General features: G+C 44.6%; 1 protein-coding gene across 1 annotated transcript in view; it reads right to left on the bottom strand.

The window, feature by feature from the left end:
- Slc24a3 (solute carrier family 24 member 3) overlaps positions 1–27,100 on the bottom strand; it is a 485,481-nt gene that overhangs the window by 46,434 nt on the left and 411,947 nt on the right. Inside the window, exons 7-8 of the mRNA XM_059261565.1 lie at positions 18,398–18,472; positions 6,547–6,572 (exon numbers count right to left, since the gene is read on the bottom strand). Coding sequence (XP_059117548.1) covers positions 6,547–6,572; positions 18,398–18,472 — 101 coding nt within the window. The remainder of the gene's footprint in view (positions 1–6,546; positions 6,573–18,397; positions 18,473–27,100) is intronic.

The following is a 27,100-nucleotide window of genomic DNA, read 5'->3' as shown; positions in this document are numbered from 1 at the left end:
AGTGAGAGGGAGCTGGGCATGGTGGACAGTGGATTGTGTCTATAATCCATGAAAGTGCACTGCATAGTGAGTTCTAGGTCAGCTTGGGCTACAGCGTGGACCCTGTACCCAAAAACATAAAAATAGAAAACCCAAACCAAAGCAAAAAAGGGTAAGAGGTGAGACATCCACAAGAAAGGAAGGGGAATGTCCTTGCCTCTTACGATGGGAATCTTTTTCATTTTCTTCATTTAGTAACTTCCAGCTGAAGCTCAGGGGACTTGGTTTTTGGACCCATGTTTAGCTCCAGGATTAAACTAGTTGAAGGAGCATGTTTGGTTTGGAGAGAAAGGGACTGGGGAGGTCTGAGGACGTTCCAGGTCCCTTAGCCTTTCTTTGATCCCAGAGAAACTGTATGGCCTATTATATAAAGGATATACAGGGATTTTTGCTGTTATGTTTACAAAATGGAAAAGATGGTGGTTTCTGCCTGGGGGAGGGGCTAGGATGCAATAGGATACACCAGAGACACCTATACACTCATGTTTACTATGACACATCATAGAAACCAGCTGGCTGCCCACCAGCAGAAGAATAGATAAAGAAATTGTGCTGCATCTACATAAGTGTATATATATGTGTGTGTGTGTGTGTGTGTGTGTGTGTGTACATACATATATATGTGCAAATTATTTAGCCATAAACATGAATATAATTGTGTTGTTTGCAAAAAAATGGATGAGAATAGAGGTCATATCAAGAAAAATAAGCCATACTCAAAAAGATAAATATCATGTTTTTTGTCATATGTGGAATATAGATGAAAAGTAAGACATAAAAGTAGAGGGGAAACTAATGGTTGGGAAGGGGGCTATAGAGGGCAGGAGGGGGCAACAGATTATAATGGGATAAATGTGATAGAAGTATATGATATACACGTATGGGAAAGTAGTAATGAAGACCAGTATCTTATACAACCAGTACAGACTAACTAAAACGGGACTGGTCATGAAAACCCTGTGTCCACACAGAGTTCTCCCATGCCTCCTTAAGACTGATTTTACTAACATGGATTTATCCAAGTAGAAAGCACTTGGGGTGTGAGAGGCGGCTGGGCATCCCAACTGTCCCAGGTTCAGCCACAGTTTTGGGTTTTGGTCTCCAGGAAGGTGCTTTAGTCTGACCCCTACTGCATCTCGCTTTAGCAGGCATATATGTGAAAGGAACTTCATGGTTAAGTCATTCTAAAGAAAGGTGCATTTTAATAAACACAGTGTAAGATCGCTGGAAAAGAACCAAATTCAGTTACCTCTCCTCTTTCTCTTCCTTCTTTTTTTCTTTTTATTTCTTTTTTTTTCATGTTGTATCCCAGACTGCCCTCAAATTTGCAACCTTCCTACCTCAGCCTCCAGCGTACTGGGATAACAGGTGTGGACATGATGCCCAGCTTAAATCCAGTACTTTCTAAACACTTCTACTTACAATCTCTCTCATTCTTTTTTTTTTTTCCCACAAAGCAAGCCCTGCTTAAGTTGGTTATTGGCCATTTCTCAGGATCACCCAAGGGTGAGAGACTCAATTCCTGTCTACATTGCTGGTTTCCTTTGTGGGCTTGCCACAGCCTTTTCCACCCTAACACACCGGGTTGTTGAGGCCTCTGTGACCTCCTACCATTTCCTTGGTTCCTTTGCCTAGCTGATCACCAGGGGTCTGCATGGTGCTCTCTACATACACCTTTCCTTAGTGACTGTGAGCATCTCCAAATGACCTTTGATAACATGTCCACTGCCTGTCCACCAGCCAGTGAGAACCTGAAGGTCAGCACTGTCTGCAGCTCCTTGCTGGGTCCAGCTCCTGACAGGTCCCCAGGTGGAGGAAGAGGTGTTCTCCAACAGTTTGCCAGAGCTACTTCTGTCTCCCATAGGCACAACTTGAGGAACTCAAAGGAAGAAACTAAAACACTGTACTCTGCATATTTTAGTTTCTTCTCCAGCCTTTGGAATCATGACACATATTTCAGCTTCCTTCTGACACTGTGACCCTGGCTGACCTGTTACCATGAATCTACTGGCTTTGTCCTGCAGGATGGCCTAACAGATGGATCTCTCATGTTCTCAGTTTTAAGTGTCTTGGGAATGTTACCTAATAGAAAGTTGTCTACATCCCTTGCCCAGGGATAGAACTCTACTGCACCAAGGCAACAAATGACCTCCAGAAAGATAAATTCCACCTTCAGTTCCCAGGATTAGTAGCGATTGGTCTGAAGTTGTAATGGTCAGTCCTGGCCTGGCCATCATCTTACCAAAGATATGTAAGACGGAAGGGTCTCAGAAAGGCATTAAAGTCTCTCATTCTTCCCTCTTGTCTTCAACACAGACATGATGGCTAGAACCACAGGAGCCATTTTAGGACTATTAGGGGAAGGGCTCAAGAAACAGGCGTGGTGCATCTGAGATTCATGATGGTTGCTTTGTTTTTTAAAATCATCTTGTACTAAAAGCCTCCCAACTGATTGCTGGCTCCCACTTCTTGTTTGAACGTGAACACATGGCACAATGGGCTTTAAGAATGGTGAAGAAATCTCATTCAGGTATAACAGGGACACCTTGCTTTTTTATACAGTTAGGCCTGCTTGTCTGCATCTGTAACTCAACCAACTACAGGTTGAAAAGTCGTTAATGTGTATCTTTACCGAACATATACAAATGCTTTTGACCATCATTCCTGTCATGGTTACCTTTAGGATCCATGACACAATTTACAATCACCTGGGAAGAATGTCTAGTTTGGCCTGTGGGAAGGATTATCTGATTTATGAGAAGAGATGTCCACTGTGGGTGGCATCATCCCCTGGGCAGTAGACCCTGGACTGTATAAGAATGGAGAAAGTGAGCTTAACACTATAATGCCTTCATTTATTCATTGTTCTCTTCCAATTATAAATGTAATGTGATCAACTCTCTTAGGACTCTGACACTGTGACTTCCCTGCTAGTCTGTACTGGAACTGTAAGCTAAAATAAACCCAATTCTCCCCAAAGTTTGCTTTTGTCAGGGTATTTTATCACAGCAATGGGGAATTAAACAAAGACGATTCCCTGAACAATCTAGTGTGATACCATGCAATACATGAAACACTCCAATACTGCTATTTAAACAGCATTTGCGTTGCATTGGGCATTAGTGATCTGGAGGTGTCTTAGAGCATACAAAAGAAGGTGTGTAAATACCGTGACATTTTACATACGGACTGGAACAAAAGATTCTGGCATCCTCAGCAGTCCTGAAACTAATTCTTCACAAATCCTGAGAAACCTCTGCATTTGTATTTGGAATATTCATGTCCTAAAGAGTACTCTTGCTTCAAAAATCAACCCAGTTGCAATCAGTTTCCTTCTGAAGATGTGAAGGGAGTTAATCACCCGTCTTAACCTCTCTAAGAACTGCTAGACCCTCCTGTAGCAAGGATGGAGCTCAGCTTGTGAGGGTCACCAAAACCCTGCTGTGTTTTCACTGTGCACACTGAAGAGTCTGATTTTACAGAGAGAAATCAGCTCCTGCCCACACCCATCCAGAAAAAAAAAAATGCTTGGTAGGTAGGAAGACAGGAGAAGCAAACAGTAAAAAGCATCTTCAAGATCAATGTATTTTGCATCCCCTGAAATGAGGAATTAAGATTTCTGGAAGCCCCAGAGTACCAAAGGGCCAGTGGTGTAGGTTTTAATTTCTTGGCCTCACTCATACGAGAAATTCTTTCTGTCAGCCCATGCATGCAGTAACAGTGATTACACAACAGGCCAGCGCTCTGAGAATGATGGGACTCTGGGCCCTAGGAGCCCTTGGCTCAGCTCTTTGGAAGCAAAGACACCCCCCAGGGCTAGCATCAAGTTGAATTTCCTCTGTAACTCATGCATCTGTGGCCCTCTTGGCTCCACACACTCCTGACTCCATGTACAGGACTGTTAGTTCTCAGACTGTAGGCACGTATGGTCTGTTTCTTCACAGAATCTAGAATCTCCTGAGATAGGATTCGGGCTTTATCACAGCATAAGTTTACCTACCCCCCCCCATACACAGACAGACAGTGAGAGACAGAGACAGAGAGAGACACAGAGAGAAGCTTTTTGTAGTAGTTTAATTAGGAAGGGCCCCCATAGGCTCATATATTTGAATGCTTGCTCATTGGGGAGTGTTACTACTTGAGAGGGATTAGAAGGTGTGGCCTTATTGGAGGAAGTGTGTCACAGGGTGGGGGTGGGGGTGGGGGTGGGGCGGGGGATAGGTTCAGAAGCCCAAGGGAAACCAAGTGGATCTCTCTTTTTTTCCTTCTGCTTTCAGATCCAGATGTAGAACTCTCAGCTACCACGTCTACCTGTGTGCCACCATGAGTCCTGCCCCGATGATAATGGACTAAAACCTCTGAAACTATAAGCAAGCCCCAATTCAATGCTTTCTTTTATAAGAGTTGCCTTGGTCATAGTGTTTCAGCACAGCAATAGAATAGTGACTAAGACACCTTTGGAATGAAGAGGAAATTAACTCCCCGTTCTGGCTCTAAGACATGTTAGGTATCTTAAAGGGTTCTGTGAGGGTACCAACCAAAGCTCTTTCATCAGGATGTCTTCCGTCAGCTCTCTCTGCCATGGTTCTCATGCAGCAATGCAATGCTAGGTGAGCACAAGTGAGAGCTCCCCCAAGACGGTAGTGCCTCACCCTGGGCTGGCCCTTCCCAGCAGTGGTGGACAGCTGCTGAGATCAGCCGTGATCCTAGCGTGTGCTGCCTTCTAGATCAGCACCCTTAGCAGACCTGGGATCCGGGGTGCTCCCGGCCATTCTGACCTCCTCAGGCTTTTGATCACTAGTACTTAAAAAGACTTGTGTGTGTGTGTTGTGTGCGTGTGTGTGTGTGTGTGTGTGTGTGTGTGTGTGAATTAGTACAGAGAGCATGGGTCTTTTAAGAAAATAGACTATATGTACTTTATTATAAGCTGCATTTTTAACAGTTGGGTTTTCAAACATTTCACAAGCTGTTTTTTAAGGAAACTAGAGGGAGGTCTTGAGGGAGTTAACATTATATCTCTGTGTGCTGGTATAGCTCCCCCCCACAACTGCCATGACAATCCTCATACTGAGGTAGGTCCTTGCCACCCCCAAGTTCTGGAGGCTGGAGAGCTATTCTTAGACAGAGACACAGCCCCCAACGAAGGGTTAGAACGAAGTTGAATACGTTTCACTGAAAGCGAAGCCACAGGAATTCTCTGCCTCTTTTTCTAGCTCATTCCTAACTCAAGGTAATGCCATGAAAGTTTCTAGCTACAGAGTCACTCCTCTTTCTAAGAAGTTTTTCATTTCCTTCTACTTATGCAGATCAAACATTTGGGGAAAAACCTAACAAGAATGCATAGGACACCCAATTTCTATTTCCATTTCAAACATATTGGACTTGCTCAGAACTCATTTCAAGAATGGGGTTTGGGCAGTTGGTCAAAATGTAAATAACCCTCAATATATTTAGTTGAACAACATCTTCTATCTAAATCACCACAGACTCAGAGCCATTAGATTCCTTTTAGAGTCTCAGCAGCACTTTAATGGGATAACCATCAGTGATGTGCTTGGATCCTGACTCCTAAGATGTCACTGGGGTTTGGAATACTGTACTAGGTGTATCTCCTGCTACATACAGCTCAGATCCAAACTGTTTCCCCAGTGGCCAGAGTGTTAAAAGAACTGGTTCCCAGCTTGGTGCAATTGGGAATTGGTGAAAACTTGAAGAGGTAGGGGTCCCGTGAGAGGCTTATGGGTCATTAGGAGCATATATGCCCTTGAAGAAAACAGTGGGACCCCTCTTTCCCTTCTTTATGGTCATGGGGTGAGTGGTTTTGTTTTTGCCAAATTTTCCTTTTACCAGCAGATGTGCCAGCAAAACATGGACTGAAACCTTTCAAACTGGGGGTAAAAAAATGAACTTTTCCTCTTTATAAGTTGATCATTTATGTCACTTTGTTATAGTAATGGAAAGCTGACTGCTATAAAAAGATTAGCCAAACCACAACCATGGTCCAGCTATGGCCGACTATAGAAAGACACAGAAACTTGGATAGCATCCAACCTCCACAATAAAGACATCCAGATATGAAGATATGAATCCCATCGCCCCGGCCCAAGGGAAAAGCTAGGTAAAAGATAATTTGATGTCTTTGTTGAAGGGGATGGGCGGGTCCTAAGAATTCTGTTTGTTCCAAGTTGTCATGACATTTCCTTCTTTTTCTAAATTAGATTTACTTATTTGTGTGTGTGTTGTTGTATATGTATGTACGTGCACACACACACACACGATCCAAGTGTGGATGTGAAGGTCAGAGAACAACTTGTAGGACTCAGTTCTCTCCTTTGATCACGTGGTTTCCAGAGATTAAACCCAGGTTGTTGGCACTGGCAGCAAGTGCCTTTACCTGCTGAGCCATCTTGCTGCCCCGTGTCTTTTCTAAACCTCAACTCCAGCCTGCAATGCATTTGGTTCTGCATCATAAAAAGGGACAGTTAAAAGGGACAGAAAGGTACTTACCAAGAAACTTTTTCATCATAAATGAACTGTGAAAAAAATAAAAAAGAAAGGCAGTTACACATGTGCACGCACATTTAGTGTTTTATGATGGTGTGCTGTCGGTGCTCACCGCTGGCATGGGGACATTCATGGCGGGGCTGGAGTGTCAGGCACCGGTGGGCAAACTCTTTCTGTAGTCTGACTACTGAGAGTGAAAGGACAAGTTGTGTGAAGATTGGGTGGTTGTGGGTGGGAAGGAGAAGCAAGGTGATCCTTCAGTTTCTGCCCCAAGATGGAGGACTGGGAGAGATGATTCTCCCTTATAAAGCAAGACACATCATGGAATTTAGGTTTACAAGGGGAGGTAGGAACCTGGCTGGTGCTTTCCAATTCTGATCCTTTAGGTACCACGAATGACGTTTCTGCACATCTCAGATTTGATGTAAGCAATTGATATTCCACACACTCAACATTGTCCTTTTAATTGTCTCCTTTTGTTCCCAAGGGAGGCGTTCTATCACCACCAGAAGTGAGGGGATCAGCCCCCCCTTAGCATCTCACACAGAAACTGACCTTGAGACAAGTGAATACAATGGCATCAAAATGTGTTTGCCGATCCTGGCACTGTTGGCTGCCCATGCCCTGTGCCATGGCCTGCCTTCTGTCAAGGAAGGAGGCTAGAAAAGGTCAGAAGCAGGGAAGGAAAAAAGTGACAAACCGAGATTTCAGTCTTATCTATTGGGACCAATAGAGCGTCTATCACAAAGTTTAACCAGTTAACTTCCAGCCTAACACGACCTCAGATCAATTCCCATTTGGGGGAAACTAAACAGCAAACAAACAAAGAACCAAGCAAAGTGGTAAAATCTTTTGACATATATAGGGAAACCAAATTTCAGAAAGCAGAAATAATTTCTGGGGTTGTTCAACCCATCATGGAACTGATTCCAGGACTCGGGTCTGGCTCTTATTTTGGACCTTTTTTCATGCCCACATGACTCATAGGACCCACAAAGGGTGTATCTGTTATGGAGGCAGGAAGCCATAGAAATGGTTTTAAGACTTCTCTGAGCATGGTGATCTCTGATTGGCATTCCCTACGGAGGCAGAGGCCTCTGGAGACTCTAAGGCAGAGGCTTCAGGGCTGGTAGACAATGCCAGACCACCGTACAGCAAGATGGTAAATGTAACTAACAATGCAGGCATTGCCTTGGTCCCCAGCGATTCTAATAATCTCCAGTTGTGCAGAGACAAACGATATCTCAAAGACAGCCCACACGACTCACAAGGAGCTCTTCCTGTCATCATAAAGGTCTAAGGAGAAGGAGCAGGAGGCAGGAGTCGTGCTTATTTGTAACAGGTTCTTTTTAACAAGATGTTAAAAAAAAAAAGAATGTTGCTTCATTGTCTTGTTACTCTGTCTCTGCCATCAAATTCAACAAGTACATCTGGATGAAAACGCCAAGCCAGAATGGGAAAAGGATTTGAGGAATCAAGGAAACAGTCCCAGGATGTGAGCTAGATAGTATGGAATCCACCCCCTGGAAAGATTCACGGTTGTTTTACATAATCACTAGCATTAACAAATTGTTATCATGAAATAATGGAACAGAACCAATTATTTAAGATGGAAAAATTTTTATTAAGTGCTTAATTCAATATTAGTCTTAGCAATGGGGAAGGAACAATTACTTCATAGTCACTCAAGAGAATCTGAGACTCCAGGAGAGTTTATTAAACCAGAACAATTTAATTCTCTTCCATCAGAGAAGGCAAGCCATGCCATATATGAACGTAGCTTTTAGGGAGCCTGCACTCTGTGGGAGATTCTCCATAGATGGGGGCATAGCTCTTACAAAAGGAGTCACTGTGACTAGTTGACTAGTCTTGGTACAGAGGCACAGGCATCCTTTGTGTACTTTCTAGGAACAGCTGTGGGTCGGTAGGCCTTTAACTATTGATTATTTAAAGAGAAAATAATAATAATGGGCTTAATTGTACAAAAGTCCTCGCTGTGGCTTGAATGTGAAACATCCCCTACAGATGTATATTCTTGAACACCAAGAGGGTACAGAGCCTTTGGGTGGTGGCCCAGCTAGCAGAAGTGAGTCATTGGCCTTGCAGGGAATGTCTGCTTTTGCTTCTGGCCCAAGCTTTCTGCTTCCTGTGAGAAGCCACCTCAGGCTCCCTCTGTCCCAGACAGGAGTGCACCCCTTCCTGTGCCTCCCCTGCCATGCTGGCCCACACTCCCTCCGAAACTGTGAGCTGCTATAAGCGTCTCCTTTGAGTCTATCATACATTTTATCATAGTGAAAAGTAACTAATATAGCCCCAAATGGGTGGGGGGAGGGATAGAGTTTACAAGGAGCCTAAAAGATCAGAGAAACAGCGGGTAAACCATGGTGAGATCAGGTAAACTGCCAGCCAGAGTGATGTGTAATGTGTGGAGGTGTTGTTGGGAGGCAGACACTTCTGAGAAATGGATGTCATTTTCCTGCAAGTTCTAATACATGGTAGCGATCTGGAAACATTTAAAATATCTGAGAGTTTTCCTTCTGTATGACCCGGGGACACCCCATTCCTTAGGGGTAACAGCTGCTGGGTCTGCTACTGAGGATAAGGCCTCGCACAAAGCCAGGGGATGCAGCTGCCCTGTGGTGATGCAGAAACATGGTGCAGTTTATCCCTGTACCTTCAGAGGATTGTGTAGAGCAATAAGAAGATGCATCAGGGGAGGTCAGAGCTGGTTCTTGGGGGAGGCAGTGTGGCCTGGCCATCCCTTCCTGGAAGACTGAGAATGAGGAAATCAATGGCAAATGTCCTTTTGGAAAGGACCATGGGGCCATCCTGATGGAGGCCTAGGATCATTCTGTGTAGAAAGTTAAAAGGACAGACTGGGGTCTTCTAATGGCTGTGGAGAATGGGTTAGTTATTGCTTACAGATATTATTTAATTTCATTCTCCTGAGGGAAGTAATGTAAATACCTATGGTTTTGTGCACAGGCTGTAAGAGGGAACCCCTCCCCGCCCCCACACCACCATAGGAATAGTGGGGACTATAGGAAATTGAAAAACATGCACACTCTTTTTTTTTTTTTTAAGATTTATTTATTTATTATGTATACAGTATTCTGCCTGCATGTATCCCTGCAGGCCCAAAGAGGGAACCAGATCTCATTACAGATGGTTTTCAGCCACCATGTGGTTGCTGGGAATTGAACTCAGGACCTCTGGAAGAACAGCCAGTGCTCTTAACCTCTGATCCATCTCTCCAGCCAATTTAGTTCCACTTTGTTACCACTAGGTGGTGCTCACACCCCAGCCCTCCACCCTGGTTTCGGTAGTGAAGTTAAAATGACGTGGCCCATTTTCAAAGCTCTGGTGAAACGTGCGGGAAGGAGAGCAAGTACCTCCAGGCAGGCAGCCCACTGAGGCGCCTACAGCCGGCCTACAGCGGCATGTGGCAGGTGGCAGTATTTCCTGCTTGACGTTCACTATTGGACGGGGCCAGGGAATAAGTCATCTGTGCCAACACCGAATCTTCTTGTGAGTTGCAGACCGAGCAAGTTCCCCAACCTTTTCCCCAAAGAAAGCAAGCCTTAGATACTCTCTGCTGCATGTGTTTGAGGCTAGGAACTGAGATAACTCACAGTGCCGAGAGAGCCACCGGTGCTGAGAGCCCGGCCTCAGATTTGCTGAGCAAGCGCTACCCTGGGGTCCTGACCTCTGACCTACATGTGGCTCATCCAAAGCTGTACTTGGCTTTCTCTTAGGTTTCCACATATTCTGCCGCTGGGCTAAATGTGAACAAACAGAAATGAATTTGACAAAGGCACTCACTTCCTCTAGGCTTCAGAGAAGTGGTTGGGAACCATGGAAACAGGCTTGTCAATCCTGATGTCTGCTCTAGAATTCTCCCCCAAAAGTCGGGCTGACTGCAGGCAGGTGGACCCCCCCCCCCTCCTGCCCAGATGCCAGAGCTTCCCAGGGAACTGCCAAGGGAATGGCTCCCTCAAGATGGAAAAACACGGCAAAGACAAGCCGGGAGTGGCTTAGGTGTAACCAGGAGAAGGGGGTGAACTGCCTCAGCATCACCACACCACACCACGGGAATGGCCACATTGCTGCGATTTATCATCTTTATTAGGATCATCGGCACTGCGAGAATTTTAAGCAGTGAAAATGACGGGAAAATCAAGAGCCTCATTTTCTTTCAAGAGGCTCAAACTTGAAAATCTTCCTTTCTAACTATCAAATCAAGCCAGCCTCCCCCATAGACAGCACTGGGACCCCAACCCCCACCCCTACCCCAGCTGCTCTGCATTTAGAACACTCACTTCTCGGGGTCCAGGAGCAGGCAGAGCAAGTGGCTTAGCTAAGGGAAGGAATAAGGGGAAGAATCCAATGGGATGTACTAAAAAGCTGTGTCCCACCATGGCTTGTGCTTTAAGGCTAATGGGGCATGCAGGAAGGTAATGGGCATGACATCAGCGGCTGCAGGAAGGAGGCCAAGAGAGCAAGAGTTTGAGAAGCGCTGATCCTCTCACAGAAACCCGTAAGAACCTGCTCTGAGGCAGAAGAGGGTGAGGAGACAGCTGAAGTACATAGGAGACAAGGGTGGTGAAAATAAAGGACTGGTAGCTGGGAGCACAAAAACAAACGCAAGCACAAACTAAGAATTTAAAGTCATTTTCCCTGCAAAGCTGAGCAAGCTGCCTTCTCCAGAACAGCTGACAGACACCCCTCCCTATGGAGTGAGCAAATGCAAAGATGACCCCAGCCTCCCAATATTCCCAGCACCACATGGTTCCTTCCATACAGCCACCACAGTGATGGTAAAACCAGCTAACTTCTCTGCGACCACAGTCAATTCATTTCAGGACTTTACATTTCTGTCACAGTCGTTTCCCTGGAAAGCTTCTAGCTATCATCATCATTTCACCTTGGCCAGAAGAAGAGTTGGAATGAAATGGAGTACAGTTAATGCTAGGGAATCAAGAGAGAATCAGTTAATTCTCAGTGAGGGAGAGGGGACTGGCCAGAGAGAAGGCCACCTGGAAGGCAGAGGACAGTTTCACCATGACCATTAAGATTGGTTCTCTACCACAGGAGGAACAGGACCAAACCATTTCTAGAGTATTTAAGATTATCTGCTGTGATGGATAACGTATTGTCAACTTGACACAACTTTAGAATCACTTGGGAAGAGTCTTGAGGAAGGATTGTCTCCATTGGGTTGGCTTATGGGTGTGTCTGCTCTTGACTACGGATATGATGTGACTTGTGGTTTGAAGATCTCATCTTGACTCCCCCGAAATGATAGACTATAACCTGGAAGTATAAGCCAAATAAGCCCCTCTTCCCCTATACTGCTTTTCTTGTCAGTTGTTTTTTTTTTTTTTTTGTAAATCACAGCAACAGAAATAAAACTAAAACAGCTACCTTCATGAGTTCTAGGGTATGTAAGGTAAAACTCATTTTTTTTCTAACAACATGCTCACAGAATAAGGAATATTTCAGACTCTCAGAGGCAGATTTTATTGGAAGAAAAATCTGGATTCTATATAGCTGTACTGTACAGCCGGAGCTACACTGGCATGGTGTAGCTGAACCATCTTAGATACCTTCTCTGAAAGCTTGAAAGGCATGGATGCCTGTAGGAGTGTTCATAGTTTCTGCAGGACTGTTGTTGGCTCACTAGAATCGCACTATTCAATACGGTAGTTACTAGCCATCTATGGCTGTATAATGCAACTTAACAACAAAAAACTTTGTTGTTTACTCTTGCTAGCTGCATTTCAGGTGTTCAGTAGCTGCCCATGCCCATATGGCTACCATGGCTACTGTATGAGACAATGAAAAGGGACAGAAAGCTCTGGGTTCAGCCAGGAAAGTGTCTCCCAGGGGTCATGTTAAAAGCTTGGTGCTTGGGTTGGCGCTATAAGAAGGTTGGTGAAATCTTTGTGGAGAGGAACCAAATGAAAGGTCTTTAGGCCATTGGAGCATGTCCTTGAAGGTGACAGCAGGATCTCTGTCTTCTCTTTTCTTTCTTGTTGTTTTGGCTTGTGAGGTTGTCACTTTGTTCCACCACACACACCTGTCATAATGGGTTCAAAGCAATAGGGTTACTAGAATTTGAACTTGGGCTCCTGGGTCCATGAGCTAAACAAACCTTTCTATTTATAAGTGCCTCAAGTATTTTGTTAGGGCAATGACAAGGTAACTAATGCAGAGTCAGTGCCCATCTCTGGCAACAGTGTGTCACCTCAGCTGTTTCTTTGCCCCTATGGGATCTCTTTGCCCAGGGGCTCCGCGAAGCGCTTTCCCAGTGATGGAAACGGAAGCAGTCTCTTGAACTTGAGCTTCTTTGCTGTGCCCGCACCCAGAGTGGCTTGAGGACTGTGCCAACCAGGATCAGTGGCTTCTCGGCTCTGTCATCCACAGACAGACAGCACTCTGAATTGGATTTCTGTACCAGCCCAAGTTATGGGAAAGCTATTCCACAGAGCTTTCCATCTCCCACGAAGGTTCTCTCCCCTTCATGTTCACAATCCCTGACTACAACTGAGATGAAATGTAAAAATAAAGTAGTTCCTTTTGGGCAGCTGTTAGACTGATGATGTGATGGATCATTTGCATTTATGTAAATTTCATGATTATGTAAATCACAGCAACATTTCAATGCAAGAACCCTGACAGGCTGGCTGGAATTTGGAAAAAGGGCAGGACTGAGAGGCCTGCTATGCCCATGAGCCAAGTGCTCCTGGGTGTGAAGGAGAAGCAGGGAGGCCTGCGCTGTTGCATGTGTGAGCAGACACCCAATGGGAGGCGCTGCAAAGAACACAGAGTATTCTCAGGACTTAAGAGTGGCATCTCTCCTGCTTCCAGGCATTGTCTAGCTTTTCCATTGCCAGAGACTCCAATACAGATGGTGTATATGAGGCTAAAGGGAGCCTCTATTCCTGAGGGGAGGGCAATGGGAAGAAAGTACTGTATGTTTGTGAAAGAAGGATTGCTTTAGACAGTGGTATATCATCACTGCAGACTAATCAGGAAATAGCACTGAGGAAAATTTAGATGGGGCCTAAGTACCAGAGTGAACTGACTTTGGGTCTGTTGATGAACGGTCTTCATTTTGGGGGACTGTGTGTGGAATGCACACGCCTGTCTCACTCCTGTGTTCTTGCTTTCTGCCCGGTCTGTGTCCCCCCTTCAACTGGTATGTCTCAGCAGTCTTAGATTCCAAGCAATAAGGAAGCTCTTAGCATTCTCCTGGCTGGACTCATCGCCCTCTGTCCTTTAGCAGCAAGCAGCATCCCTGGAGAATCTGTTCTGGCCATCTTTGGATCTCTAGGCCTCCTGGTTTGTCCTTGGGGCTCCGTTGTGTGACTCGTAAGGGCGTTTTGATGAGAAGATACATGGAAACAGCATCTGGTCCCACTTAATCCACGCTTGCCCTGTGAGTGAATGGGTTCTCCTTGTACAACCTCAGGGGGTCAGCTGAACATTTCAGAACTTAAAAAAAATTAATAATCAAATTAAATTGTTTGGGAAGCTTGGTGATTATTTTGTGGGCTGAGGAAAGGGCTTTTAACAGAGGCATTTTACATGGCCATGGCGCTGTCCTGTAGGAAGCTAGGTATTACCTAAAGAAAATTGAATGAAAATGTTTTTGTTATTATATATGTGGTCATAAAATAGAGGAATTTAAAAAAAGTACTGACAAAAAGCTACAGAGAGTTTGTGAGTTTTGGTCTAAGGCTGGGGTGAGGAATAGATATGGGGATGCTGTAAAAGCTACTTTGCTAAGTGCTGCCCTTCTGGACCAAGGATGTATTTTATTCCTCACACAGTCATGTGAAAATGATCCCAGATGGTTGGATTAGGGAGACTGCTCAGTTAGTAAAGTACTTGCTGTTCAAACAGAAGGGCCTGGGTGTGGATTCTCAGCATCCAAGTTAATGCTGGGGGTGGGAACACATGTTTTGGGGGTGGAGACCAGTGGATCCTGGGCTCCCCAACTAGCTAGTCGAGTCAAAACAAAAAGCTCCCCATTCAGTGAGAGATCCTGGCTCAAACACTAAAGCAGAGAAGTGATTGAGGAAGACATTCCAACATCAGGCTTTTGCCTTCACAGGGGTGAACACACAGACACACACACATGTGTGAGAGCACACACACATACACTCAGATATAGATAATAGATAGATAGAGACTATGAAAATATGATCCACACTCACTAACAGAAGTCAAAATTGTAGACAAACTAAGCCTGCACAGACGAGCATAATCTTGTTTCTCCCGAATTTAAAAACTGACTTTGGAAATGATCGTGGATATATCAGAGATCAATAATCCCAAAGGATTTCCTTTCCACAGTCAGAAGTTATGCTTTTCAAAGTCCAGAGCCCCTGGTGAAAGATGATGCAGGCTGCAGTGCAGTTTCCTGGGTTCCACTCCAAAATCCAAAGAGTAAAGATCTCCGGCTTCCACATTTTAGATAAGAGTGCTAATTGTTTTGGATGTTCACCAAAGTTAGGGGGATGCCGTTTAACGTACAATGAAGCAATATCCATCACTGAAGACTCCCATCTTAAGAATAAACATATGCAATTTCTCTCCAAGTCATAAGACCCTAATTTTGACGACCCATCTGTAAACAGCCCAAGTCTCCAGCTGATGCTAAGGCATCATTTGATGCTGCAGTCTGTTGCTTGCTGAAGGCAACACAGGGCAGCATCAGCAGCCAGCATGTCCAGCTGTGTCAGCTCTGTGATTTATATACCACGGCCCCAGGGCAGATGGTTGCTTGGCCCAGAGACCAAGTTCAGGAGGGTGTGTCATCTGTGACCCAGAGAAGCCAAACCTCTTTACTTCTTCACACACCATCAGCAGCAATGGTATCTGATTTATCTTGGACAGGTCCAGATAAATGGGACTGAAGAAAAGTTCTTCCGCAGACTGTCCAGGAGGCATCTATGCAGAAAGCCAACACTCACAAGACTGTTCTGGAAGTGGACATGGCTGAGTTTGTGGTCCGGGAGACCTTGCCTGTCTACTTTACATGTCACTGTCTTGTGTTTGTAAGCCTAGTCATCTCTCTGCACTTCAGCAGAGTGGACAGTTGCATTCGTTTATGGTTGGCATTCCCTACTCACATGTCTCTTGAGAAAAAAATGTAATTTTCAAAAAGGATGAGAAAATGTAATTTTCAAAAAGGATGTGGTGGTTTGAAAGATAATGCCCCCCCCCTAGGGAGTGGCACTATTAGGAAGTGTAGCTTTGTTGGACTAGGTGTGGCCTTGTTGGAGAAAGTCTGTCACTGTGGGGGTGGGCTTTGCGATCTCCTACGCTCAAGCTACACTCAGTGTGGCACACAGTTGCTTCCTGTTGCCTATGGATCAGGATGTAGGACTCTCAGATCCTTCTCCAGCATTATGCCTGCTTGCATGCCACCTGCCATGAAGATAGTGGACTAAACCTCTGAACTGTAGGCCACCCCAGTTAAATGTTTTCCGTAAAAAGAGTTGCTGTGGTCATAGTGTCTCTTCACAGCAATATAAACCCTAACTAAGACAATACCCTAAAAAGGCAGAATAGTGGAATGTACAGGAACAATGTGTGTTGGTCCCTTGCAGGACAAAGCTCACCAGAAACTATGTTTGGAAAGTCTGAGTTGAAGTTAAAAAGAATCTTCTCAGTTCGAAGTGACTAATCCTTTCTTAAAGGTAATGTCCGAGAATAAGCATAGAGTTCATGTGTGTCCGAAAGTCTATCGCCTATGACTTCAAATGATGAACATAATACACTGAGCCCTTCTGTTCTTGATCCTGCCAGAGGTTCCTGCTTAAGCCCCAGAGCTCAGAGGACACACTTTGGAACATATGTAACTTACTTTCCAGGACAACCCACAGGAAAGTGTTGTGTAAAGCAGGTCATACAGTCCTGATGCATAGATAAGCAAATGGAAACCCAGAGAGAGTGATTTCTCTAAAATCAATTTTGCTAGTAAGAAGGTGTGAGAGGCATAGTTTTCTAGACACTCGGAGCCAATATACATGTATCATACATGTACATCAGATTAATAATGAAGTGTTGGCTCACATCTGCCATCTATAAAGCTGACAATATAATTCTGGACCAAGCCTAAAGACATGATAACCAAGGAGCCACTGGTTCAACTCCCTCTTTGAGTTGGAAGGTCCAAGAGCACCAATGTCCAAGGGCACAGGAAGATGAATGACTCTACTTAAGCAGGGAGAACACATTATCACCTTCTACCATGTTCCCTTTAGGTGCTTGAGGGATTGGCTGATACCCACTCACTTTGGTGAGAGAGGTCATCTTTTTTAATTCTATTGATATAAATGCTCTCTCTGGACAGTGTGGTGATATTTTATTTTTACTCTAACAAATAAAGCTTGCCTGGGGATTCTCTGATCTTTCAGCTTTCACCCCAATATCTGGCTCCACTTTTTTTTTTTATTAATAAGATCGTTTAGCAATTAGTGTTATAGGACAGACTATATATTAGGCTTGAATCTGAACTATCTCACAAGTTTTGATTATTTGTTCTCTAGCTGATTCAGGAAGTGAGGCCCAGCTGGTAGAAATATGACATCAGAGGCAGGCCTTGGAGGGGGGCAGCCTAGCCACTTGCTCCTGTCTCATTCTCTGTATCCGAGTCCACCATGATGTTGATGGTCTCTGCCACATGTTCCCACCACCCTGGCCTTAACTATTCCACCATCCCTCCTTGCCATGATGGCCTGAATCCCTCTGAGACTTTGAACCCAAACAAATCTTTTCTCCTTTAAGTTGTGTCTGTCAGGTATTGTGGCAATGAAACCAAGTAACCAATACACAGAAACACCCTGAAATAATGTACCACTGAGAACCGGGCCCTCCTCAGCCAGTCAAGTTGACATGTAGAATTAACTATCACAAGAGGAGACTGGTATTAGGAGTCAGGTCTCCAAATTCCTCTTTGTTTTCCTTATTTGGAACTATCCACTTCCATGTGGCTCTGCCTGCCAGGCTAAGGAGTTTGGTCACCTCTGGTCAGTTAAACAAGGGATTTCTTGGTGGAGACATGGATGACTCTGAGGATTTACTGGGGACAGAGAGGGGAGGGTAGTAGGTGACAGAAATGTTGTAATCTGACCCACCAAGAACCGTAGCGTGGCTGACACATCCATTCAGGCTAAGACTATAGCCCCAAGTGAAGTGGGGACATGCTTGGGACATTTTTATGAGGTGAAATCTACAGGACAGTTAGGTCAAACAGGTATAAGGGAGTTGGAGAAAAGGGGAACTTAATGTAATTTCCAGGTTGGGTAGTCAGGATAGACATGAGGGCAGAAATACAGGAAGAGAGTCCAGCTTTGTTAGACATTTCAAGAGTTAGTAGAGACACGCAGCTGTGTAGTCCAGAGTTATTTACCCACAACGGACCTCAGGGAGATCTACTTCTGAGAGCACAGGGGTGGGTGTGGTCATGGAAGGCAGGCTGTGTGATGATGACGACAAGGGAACATAGACAGGGGAAGAGTTAGGGGTCACCGGGGAAGGGAGTCAGGAGCCATGAGGCCAGCAAGAAAGAACAGTCAAAGGATTACAGAATAGCTTCAGGACACTTAGATTCAGACAAGACAAGTACTAAGACCAGGTACTGTTCTGAGTACCCAGTGAGCAAGCAGGGTTCTGGGTAGCCAAAGTAACTTGGAGAAAGGAACACTTATCCACACAAAGACACAAACTTGCTTATTAGTGGCTATGTCCTTGAGAGAAACTCCACACTGACAAGTCTCACACTGTCCTGTGTTGAGAAGTATCGTGGTAAGACTGAACTAAAACGGTAAAAGCAACTTACCACAATGAGCGCGACCACGGACAGTGTGTAGTAGATGGAATCCCTCAGCAGGCACCAGGAGGAAAGAGCCACGACCTAGAGGAAGTGGGAGACAAACAGGAAACAGGCGGTCAGGCTATTCACACAAGGCAGTGTGGCTCTGGCCAGCACTTGTCCTCCATGGGGACCCAGACAGAAGAGAAGGAAACGGTGTGTCTCCCCTTTCTACTTCAGAAGAGTCATCTGCATTCTTGGCCAGTGGTAAAACCAGAGGCGTAGACTCACATATGTTTGCCGTGTGACCCTGATCAATCTGTCCATCAATGGGGAAAGGCTTTAGGGCTATGAGTCTGGCCATAAGAAGATACAGCAGGTGGACTGACGGGAAATGACTAGTGACAGAAAACGGGAGGAGTCAGGGATTTGTACCACTGTGACTGTGGTCTGACCTCTGAGAAGGAGAGAAGGAAGGCTGATGTGTCTGGCTGCTGAGTGGTTCCAGAACTGTGTAGCTAAGGTCAAGGTGGGCCCTGGGGCAAAGGTGCTTACGAAGGGAGTCTTAACATCACTAGGCATTTGAGTTGCTTAGCATCTTTCATGTGAAGGGAGGGACAGGTGTGAACTCATGCTCGAGTCAACACGGAATGGGCACCTGGGCTGGGCAGCTGCTGCCCTTCAGAAGGCAGGCAGGCCCCTGGAGACCCTCCAGGTTTTCTGGCCTCATTTCTATCATGTGGCTAGATCTGTTAGCAACTGACCAAACTTAATTAGAATTAAAAACTAAATGGATTTACGTAGCAATTTGGAAAGAAAGTTACTTTAGTGGTTGGTCTATGCCGCCTTAAAGAGATGTTGGTTTTGCTGAGCCACGGCTACAGAAGAAAGAGGAGTTTTGTTGGATAATAACAGCGAGGGGGCGGGAGGATTGGGCATTATGGGGAGGTGTGGGCAAGCCATTTTCCCCCCTGTAAATCCTACGAAGTCTCTTTTTAGGGGGTACGTTGGCAGACTTGCATAGAGCTATCCGGAAACGCCCACAGAACCACGTCTGCAGGTAGTTGGATTAGTCTCTTCCCTTAGCTCACGGCCACGGGACATCTGTTTGGCTGCTTTCACCTTTGGCCTAGTAGGTGAAAAAGGGCGTCACAAATGCCAACACTCGCAGGTAGGCCCGTGACAGGCACGCTTTACACCAAGCACACGTGGAAAAGGGATTTCAAAGGGAAGGTGGCCTCTCATACCTCTGCTGATCCTGACCGCTGGGTCAGCTACAAAGACCAGGCAAAGGAAAACGCGAGAAGGCTTTTTATATTCAGCTAACACCAAAGACAGGCCAGCCTCTTTCCATTAGTACATCCTTCTACGCAGTGCACTGACATGCAGATATTTTCCATGGCTAATTTTGCCTCATTAGGTCTTTGTACTGGCTGATTTAAGTTAATGATGACAGGGTTGTCCAGAAGAGACCCACTCCACGGCAATTGCTGCAGAGTGATTACAGAGCTTTCTTTACCCTTTCATCATTCTTCCTGGGATTGGGGACTCTTAGAGGCTGTGGTCATCACTCACCATGGATGGAATAGAATAAATTGAACTAAACTGCTCATTTGTCAGCAGGTTGCAAAAGGTCTTGGATATTTATTCAATTTATTATAATCAGGCAAATGAATTTACAACAGGAGACAAATACCAGTTCTGAACCTCAAGCAAATCCCTTGGGCTTTTAGACGGCAGACTGAATCACACTATTGCCATTCCTCCTTCTTGTTATTCTGTGACCATATGACAATACAAATATTCTTAAAACAAGACAAAACCACAAGTAGAAAAAGAAGAGAAGAGATGATCCGAGCAATACAATTTTGGAATCTGGAAAGCAGGGTCACTCACTTGGCTTTGTAGAAAATTCAGAAGCCAGGCGGCAGACAGGCCTTGAAATACAACTAAATGACTATTGAAGAATTTCATTCCTAGGCTTCCTCCCTCATTTTAACAGCCCAGCCACAGTCTATCCCTCACCTTAACTGAAGGTAAGAGCGGAGGTGCCTGAGCAACAGCAGTTCTGCAAAGAGAGGGGCAGAGGGAGGAGATAACCATGTGTGTAGTCTATGAGTGACTTCTGGAAGCCAGGGACTTACACATTTTCAGAGTCAAGAGGCCCTCAAGTGTGTGGCACAGCAAACAAGGTCAAAAACCAAAAATATAATCTAAATTATTCATTTAGGTTAACGATACAAAACACCACATAGCCAAAGAATTTCACAATGGTCAGCTAAGAACAGACCTGAAAATTGAGACAGAGACAGAAGAAGGAGTGAGGGGAACGAGGGGGCAGGGGAGGTGGAGGGAGGGGAGAGAGGGAGAGGGAGAGAGGGAGAGGGAGAGGGAGAGAGAGAGAGAGAGAGAGAGAGAGAGAGAGAGAGAGAGAGAGAGAGAGAGAGAATAAATGACCCAAACAGGTCAACAACTGATATCTCAACAAAGATACTGGAAACCAGAAGGAAATGGGTAATATCTTTAAGATTAGAGAGGGAAAATATTTTAACTGAAAGTTTGTTTGTACAACTGACTTATCAGTTAAAAGTGAGACAAGAGTAAGTACTAAAATTTAGCTCCATTAAACATTTAAACTCTGATGCTTCATTCCTGAGTAGACATCATTGGAGGATGCACGCCTTCAAAATAAGAATTACACAGAGAGCAGGCTACAAAACACCAGGAACTTCGCAACTAGACTCTGTCATAAAAACTGAAGGACATTTCTAGAATGGTGGCAAGAGGAAATTATAGGAGGGAGACAAAATATTATAAAATATTTGCAGCAAGTTTAGAGAGTGCCTACCTGTGACACACAGCTGCAATCATAGCACTTGGGAGGCTAAGGCTGGAGGACAACGAGTTCGAGGCCAGTCTGAGCTACATGGCACGACCCCAGCTCTTAAAAACTCACGCCCGGGCCAAACTGAAACAAATAAAAAGACAGCAATAAACTACCAGGAAAACAGAAGTGTTCCAGAAAGATTGTGAATCATTACATATTAATGGCCCAGTTAGAAAGAGAGGCCGCAGAGTCATAATAAATTAAGCCAGCTGATGTATAAACAAACTTATATGATACAAGTCTTTGAGGATAATTCGGGGAGGGCTGGGGCTAACGGCTCCTCTTCCATGCTGTGAAGTCAATACAGAATGCTTGCAACTGAAAATCCAATGGCTGCCAGCTCAGCATGTTATTTAGGGATCTCATAGCAGATATTGAGAGCAGTCACATTATTGGAAAGTAGTGGGAAATTGGTACTGATGGGGCTGGAAGATGGCTGTTTTCCATAACAGGTCGCTAATAACTGGTTCCCTGCCTAAGCTCTGTGCATATATAACCTTAATAAAAACAGGAAAGTGTAGTACAAATTATCCACTGAGATTTACTAATGCAGGAAATGAACCTTGCACCAAGTCCAGATGTCAAAATCGAGCAGACTGTAATACATTTTCTCTCATTATGAATTGTCTTTAGCATCTGGACTATGGACAAACTTCAGCCCCAGATTAAGATGTAACATGTTACAAAACCAATTTCCCCGCTATAGATGGGGTGAACTTGGAGCATAGTAAGAAGGCATCAAACCAGAGAATAATCTCTTTCTCCTCTAGAGGTAACAGGGAGAAGGCACACCCCCCAAACCTTCCACCGCTCTGCTGGACATAAGGTGAAAGCTCCATCAGGGACTCTTGTCCTTTCTGCCTAATGTTCTGGTCTCACCATTCACTGATAATGACCATTTTTACCTGACTCTGCAGCTAAGGGGTGCAAAGGGTTATTTCATGCAATCTGCACGATGTCCTAGTGTGTTAGGGCTTGCCCTCTTTTACCAGCTATTGGGGCTGGGTAAGACTGAAAGATTTGACCAAGGTTGTGCCAGTAGAATGGTGTGTGTGTGTGTGTGTGTGTGTGTGTGTGTGTGTGTGTGTGTGTGTGTGTAGAATTAGTATCCAAACCCAGGAAGCTTGGGTTATGAGTCCTGTACCTGCACAGTGTGCTATACATTACCTCACGGGAGACAAGACTGAAAAAAACCAAAACCAAAACCAGATGCCCCCTTGCCATTGTATTGCCTTCTTTAGGGAGGGAGTCTCCTCCCTCCATTACTTTAAGCTGCTAGGACAAGAGTATTAGAAATGTAGCTAAAAGGGGAAGTAGTCGGAGCCTAAAGCACAAGACGGCATTGGCCACAGTTCAATTTAGAAATGAAGTATTTTAAGGAGATGCATGACAAGTGGTTGAAGCATGCAGACTGCAGGTATGGATGTGGATGTACTAGGAGGGAGAGAGTTGATTCAATGCATACTGGAACTACTGGTCCATTTGTCCACTTCTCAAAAAGAAAATCCCTGCCATTGCTTGGTAATTGGTTCATTTTCCTTAAACATGGATACATGAACCCTATAGGGTCCACACAGTTCCCTTTGCTTCTCTGAGGAAGATGGAGGCAGGATCCACCTGACTCACATCCTGAACATATTTATTGGTTGAGATGGATAGATCAGTATCCCCGAGCAAGCAGGGAAGGTCCTGTGTATCTGTCTGTGTCACCCAACCCAGAGCAGGCTGACAAGCAGATAGCTCAGCTTCTGTCACACAATGACCAACAGGAGGCAAGACAAGTCATCCTGGTGAAGTGACTAGAACAAGGGTCCTGGGAGGAACCCCACAGTGGGGAATTCTGCCCTTGCCCTCATCATTCAGTGGCATAGATGGTGGGGATTGCAAAAGGCCACCCGACCGACGGACGGCAAACTCCTCTGCCATCCAGCCAGAGGCTCTGCCCCACCCCCAGAGCGCTAGGAATCCCTCCCAGCTGGAATTTCATCTTGATATTTCCTTGCTATTTCTGGAGAGCATTTCACACATTCTCCACTGAATATGCAGCTTCGATTTCCTTCCTATAATTCCATTTCATTTCAGAGTGGTATAAATGAGAAAAAGAAAATCACACTTCCCAAACACAGGAAAATACATTCTTCTCTCTTTTGGGATTCTAGATTCTTCAAAGAGGTTAAAAGTAATTGTTTACAACAAAATTACGCCTTCTCTATATGGGTATATATTATAATTCTCCACACAGCTACATATATATGATATAAATAGAGTATCTTTGAACATATAATGTATATGTGCATATAATTCAATATAATATGTATGACCAATTTTTCTTGATAGCTATATTACGTGTCAGACACATTTTAAAAAGTCAAATCCTCTTATTTTGTTAGTGTTTTTCTTTTTAAATAAAACTATCAAGACAGACCAAACACCACAATAATTGTACAACATGAAGTTTCTGTTGTCTCAGAGAAATGCTATTTCACACAAACTTCATGGAACAAAGATTAAGAAGACCATAAGATGGGTTTTGTTCCAAGCTTTCTTTCTTTCTTTCTTTTTTTTTGAGACAGGGTTTCTTTGTGTAGCTTTGCACCTTTCCTGGAACTCACTCTGTAGCCCAGGCTGGCCTCGAACTCACAGAGATCCGCCTGGCTCTGCCTTCCGAGTGCTGGGACTAAAGGCGTGCGCCACCACTGCCCAGCTCGTTACAAGCTTTTGAGCTGACACAATTTCCACAGCCAATTCCTATCTCAGGAAACACAGCCATACAGTCTGGAGCTAGGACAGGGCTCTGGGATCCCCTGAAACAGCGTGAAGACACCGGCACTCATGTCTGGACAGAAGAGGGACTAGTGTGGGCTTTTCTTCCACCAGGAAGTCTTGGTGCTACCAATGTCCACTCTTCAGATTTGCTGCAGAATATTTCTACACTGAGGAAAACCACCAGATTCTAAATGGCTTTGCTTTCTAGAAGTTTGCTATGCCATGGTTTTTCAAAACACACGAGCTTCTGAATATTTATTTTTTTCTTGTCTTTATTTGTGTGTATGTCTTCCTCTGTCATTAGCCACCTTACTTTTTGAAACAGCATCTCTCACTGAAGCTGAAACTCACTGAGAGGCTGGACTGGCTAGCAGTCCCTGGAGCCCTCCCATCTCTTCCTCCCAGAGCTTGTGTTATGGGCATGTGCTGCCTCTCTGAGCTTTTGGATCCCCCAACCCAGTTGTCACACTTGAGCAGCAGACACTTAGCCCACTGAGCCACTTCTCCAGCCAATGAACTGTGGCTTATTTGTTAATCCTCACAATGGGAACATAAAGCGAATTCATACTTAATTTTTTCTAAGAAAATTCCTTTTGGGCTCTAGTTTTACACAAGAAAAACAACTGGCAGTCAACAAGCTGCTGCCTGAGATGTGTTTAAATAAAGAGGCCACCTCAGGACAGTGGTCACAGAGAATGATCTTTTGAATGCTCTCCATCGAGCATGCTGAGTGATGAACATGGCCATTCATGTGACCTGGGTTTCTGAGGGGTTGAGAAGGGCCTTCTCCATCTCTGATAACATTATGTGCAGTAGCTTTTGTGATAAATGTAAGCCACCGCCTGATATTTCAGAGTTCACCCACAGGATGCACAGACTTTGCTCTGCAGCAACAAAGAAGACAATGCCAATCTACGGGGCTATTTCCTGCTGTGCCCTGGGACCCTTAACCCATTAAAGGACCAGGTGTAGGGGCATCTGCCTTCACTGTCGGGCACTGACGTACCAACACTTGGCTCAGTATTTGTCAGTGCTAGTTATTTGATATAAGTTTCTTGAATAAAAGTAGCATGTTTAGGGTACCTTATTAACTATCATGTGCTAAATGAAAGAAACAAGAAATGCTAGTATTGAATGTGGTGAGATGATCCTAGGAAACATTTTTGGGACATTGGAGAAGTGAGGTAGATAGCAGAAAAGGGAGACAAAAAAAATTGTGGTAATGGGCAAGTGAGGCTCAGTCCCATTGGGAGGTAGGCAGAGAAAGAGCATCTGGGCTACATAGCCTCTGACTCTGTCAGCCACTCAGGTATTACATTTCCTGATACCTTTTAACCCAGAAGGGCAAAACAGGCTTCAGTGGCAAGGGAGAGCCCCCAGGAAAAGAAATGAAGCTTTACAGTTGGAAATCAGGCCAGGGGAATTGAACTGGTAAAGGTAAGGGGTCATGGGTGGAGCATTGGCTATATCTCCTCTAACTAAAAATGTGACTTTTCACAAGAATTCAATGAACACAGCACCACACACACACACACACACACACACACACACACACACACACACACACACTTCTTTGTAATCAAGAGTAAGCAAGTTTCTTTATGGGCAGAGTTAACTGTTTGGGAGTCAGGCCGGATGGGGAAAGAGTTTGGAAGCATCTGCAATAACTGTACTGCATCATGAAAACATCTACATTCCCACGACTGACTGTGTCTGCCAAGTTTGCCCTCATTCGCTATCTCCTGGGTAATGAAATGAAATGCTGGACAGGAGTGCTTAGTAAAACCAAGCTTGTATTTTTTTTTCTCATCAAAATTCATCTATCCCCTCATCTACCTTTTGGAGGTGGAAGCCTTGAGGCTGGGCTCCTTAGCTGTCAGTGTTTGGTGATTTAATTGTTGGTGTTGGCAGTCACCCCTCAGGACCACTGAAGAACCATCCAAACCTGCTTCTTATTAGCACAGTGACATATTCACACTTACAATGTTGGCTGGAGGACAGAGGTACCTAAGTCAGAGTCACAGACAGAATGGAAAATACAGAGAGTAAGGAGCTGGGGTGGGGACCACAGCCCTCCAGCCCTTGACCCACACAGTAGGGTCTAGATATGATGCATTGGGCATAGAAAGCTAATGAGGATCTTCAGGTTAGAGAACAATCATGATGTGTGTGTGTGTGTGTGTGTGTGTGTGTGTGTGTGTGTGTGTATGTGTGTGTGTTTAGGAAGGATGACACTACAAATGGGAGGTTCTGCTTGTATGGGGGTTTCTTACTTCATCTGTTGTAGGTCCCAGTCCTGTTGAGGAGGTGTCCCTTTTTACTATGTATAGATCCATGTAAAAAAAGATATTACTATTCCTTTTTAAGTTCCTTCCACTAAAAAAAGAACAGGAAAGATCCAGTCTAGAACTTATTTAAAAATGGACACCCTTCAAGTTAGCATCAGATATATTTTACATGGTAAATGTATTCTCATTTTACATAAATTATAATGTATTCTCACTTACATAATATAATGGGACAATCTCAAGCTTGAGGGACCATTATGGTGCCCTGATCTGTAACAGGTCATTAGAGGGCTTGGTCTCCAAGAGGGCATGCAGCTTCTATGCATTCAAAGTGGGGCAAAATGGGTCATTCATTTAGATCATGTGACTTCAGTAATCAGACAGCTAGACTACATACAGAATGGCAGTTTAAGCTTCTGGAAAGGAGCCCTCCCTCAAAATGATACACACTGTTCCATTAGCATTCACCATCTACTGCATTATCAGGATGGAGGAGGGGGCTTTCCCTGGTGTTAGGAGGTGGATAAAGGGATCCTGGGGGACTGAAGGTCCTCTTACCTCCATTTGCTCTGAAAATTAAGAGCCTAGAACAAACGAAACAGAAAAAGAGGAGAACCAGCTATTTTTCAAAATACAAGCTGGATACAGATTTGGATTTACAAGTTTCCATTCCACACCTGAAAAAATCCAAGGTTCTCTGATTTCATCCTTTAAAGCACCAGAAGTGGGATTTGTGTATATTAACAATAGTGTTTGCAAAAACATGGGCTTGTTGCCATAGTAGATGCT

This window comes from Peromyscus eremicus, chromosome 4 (genome assembly GCF_949786415.1).
Source record: "Peromyscus eremicus chromosome 4, PerEre_H2_v1, whole genome shotgun sequence".
Classification (NCBI taxonomy): Eukaryota; Metazoa; Chordata; class Mammalia; order Rodentia; family Cricetidae; genus Peromyscus; species Peromyscus eremicus.
The sequence above is the reverse complement of the archived record's forward strand: the minus strand, read 5'-3'. Positions and strand labels throughout refer to the sequence as shown.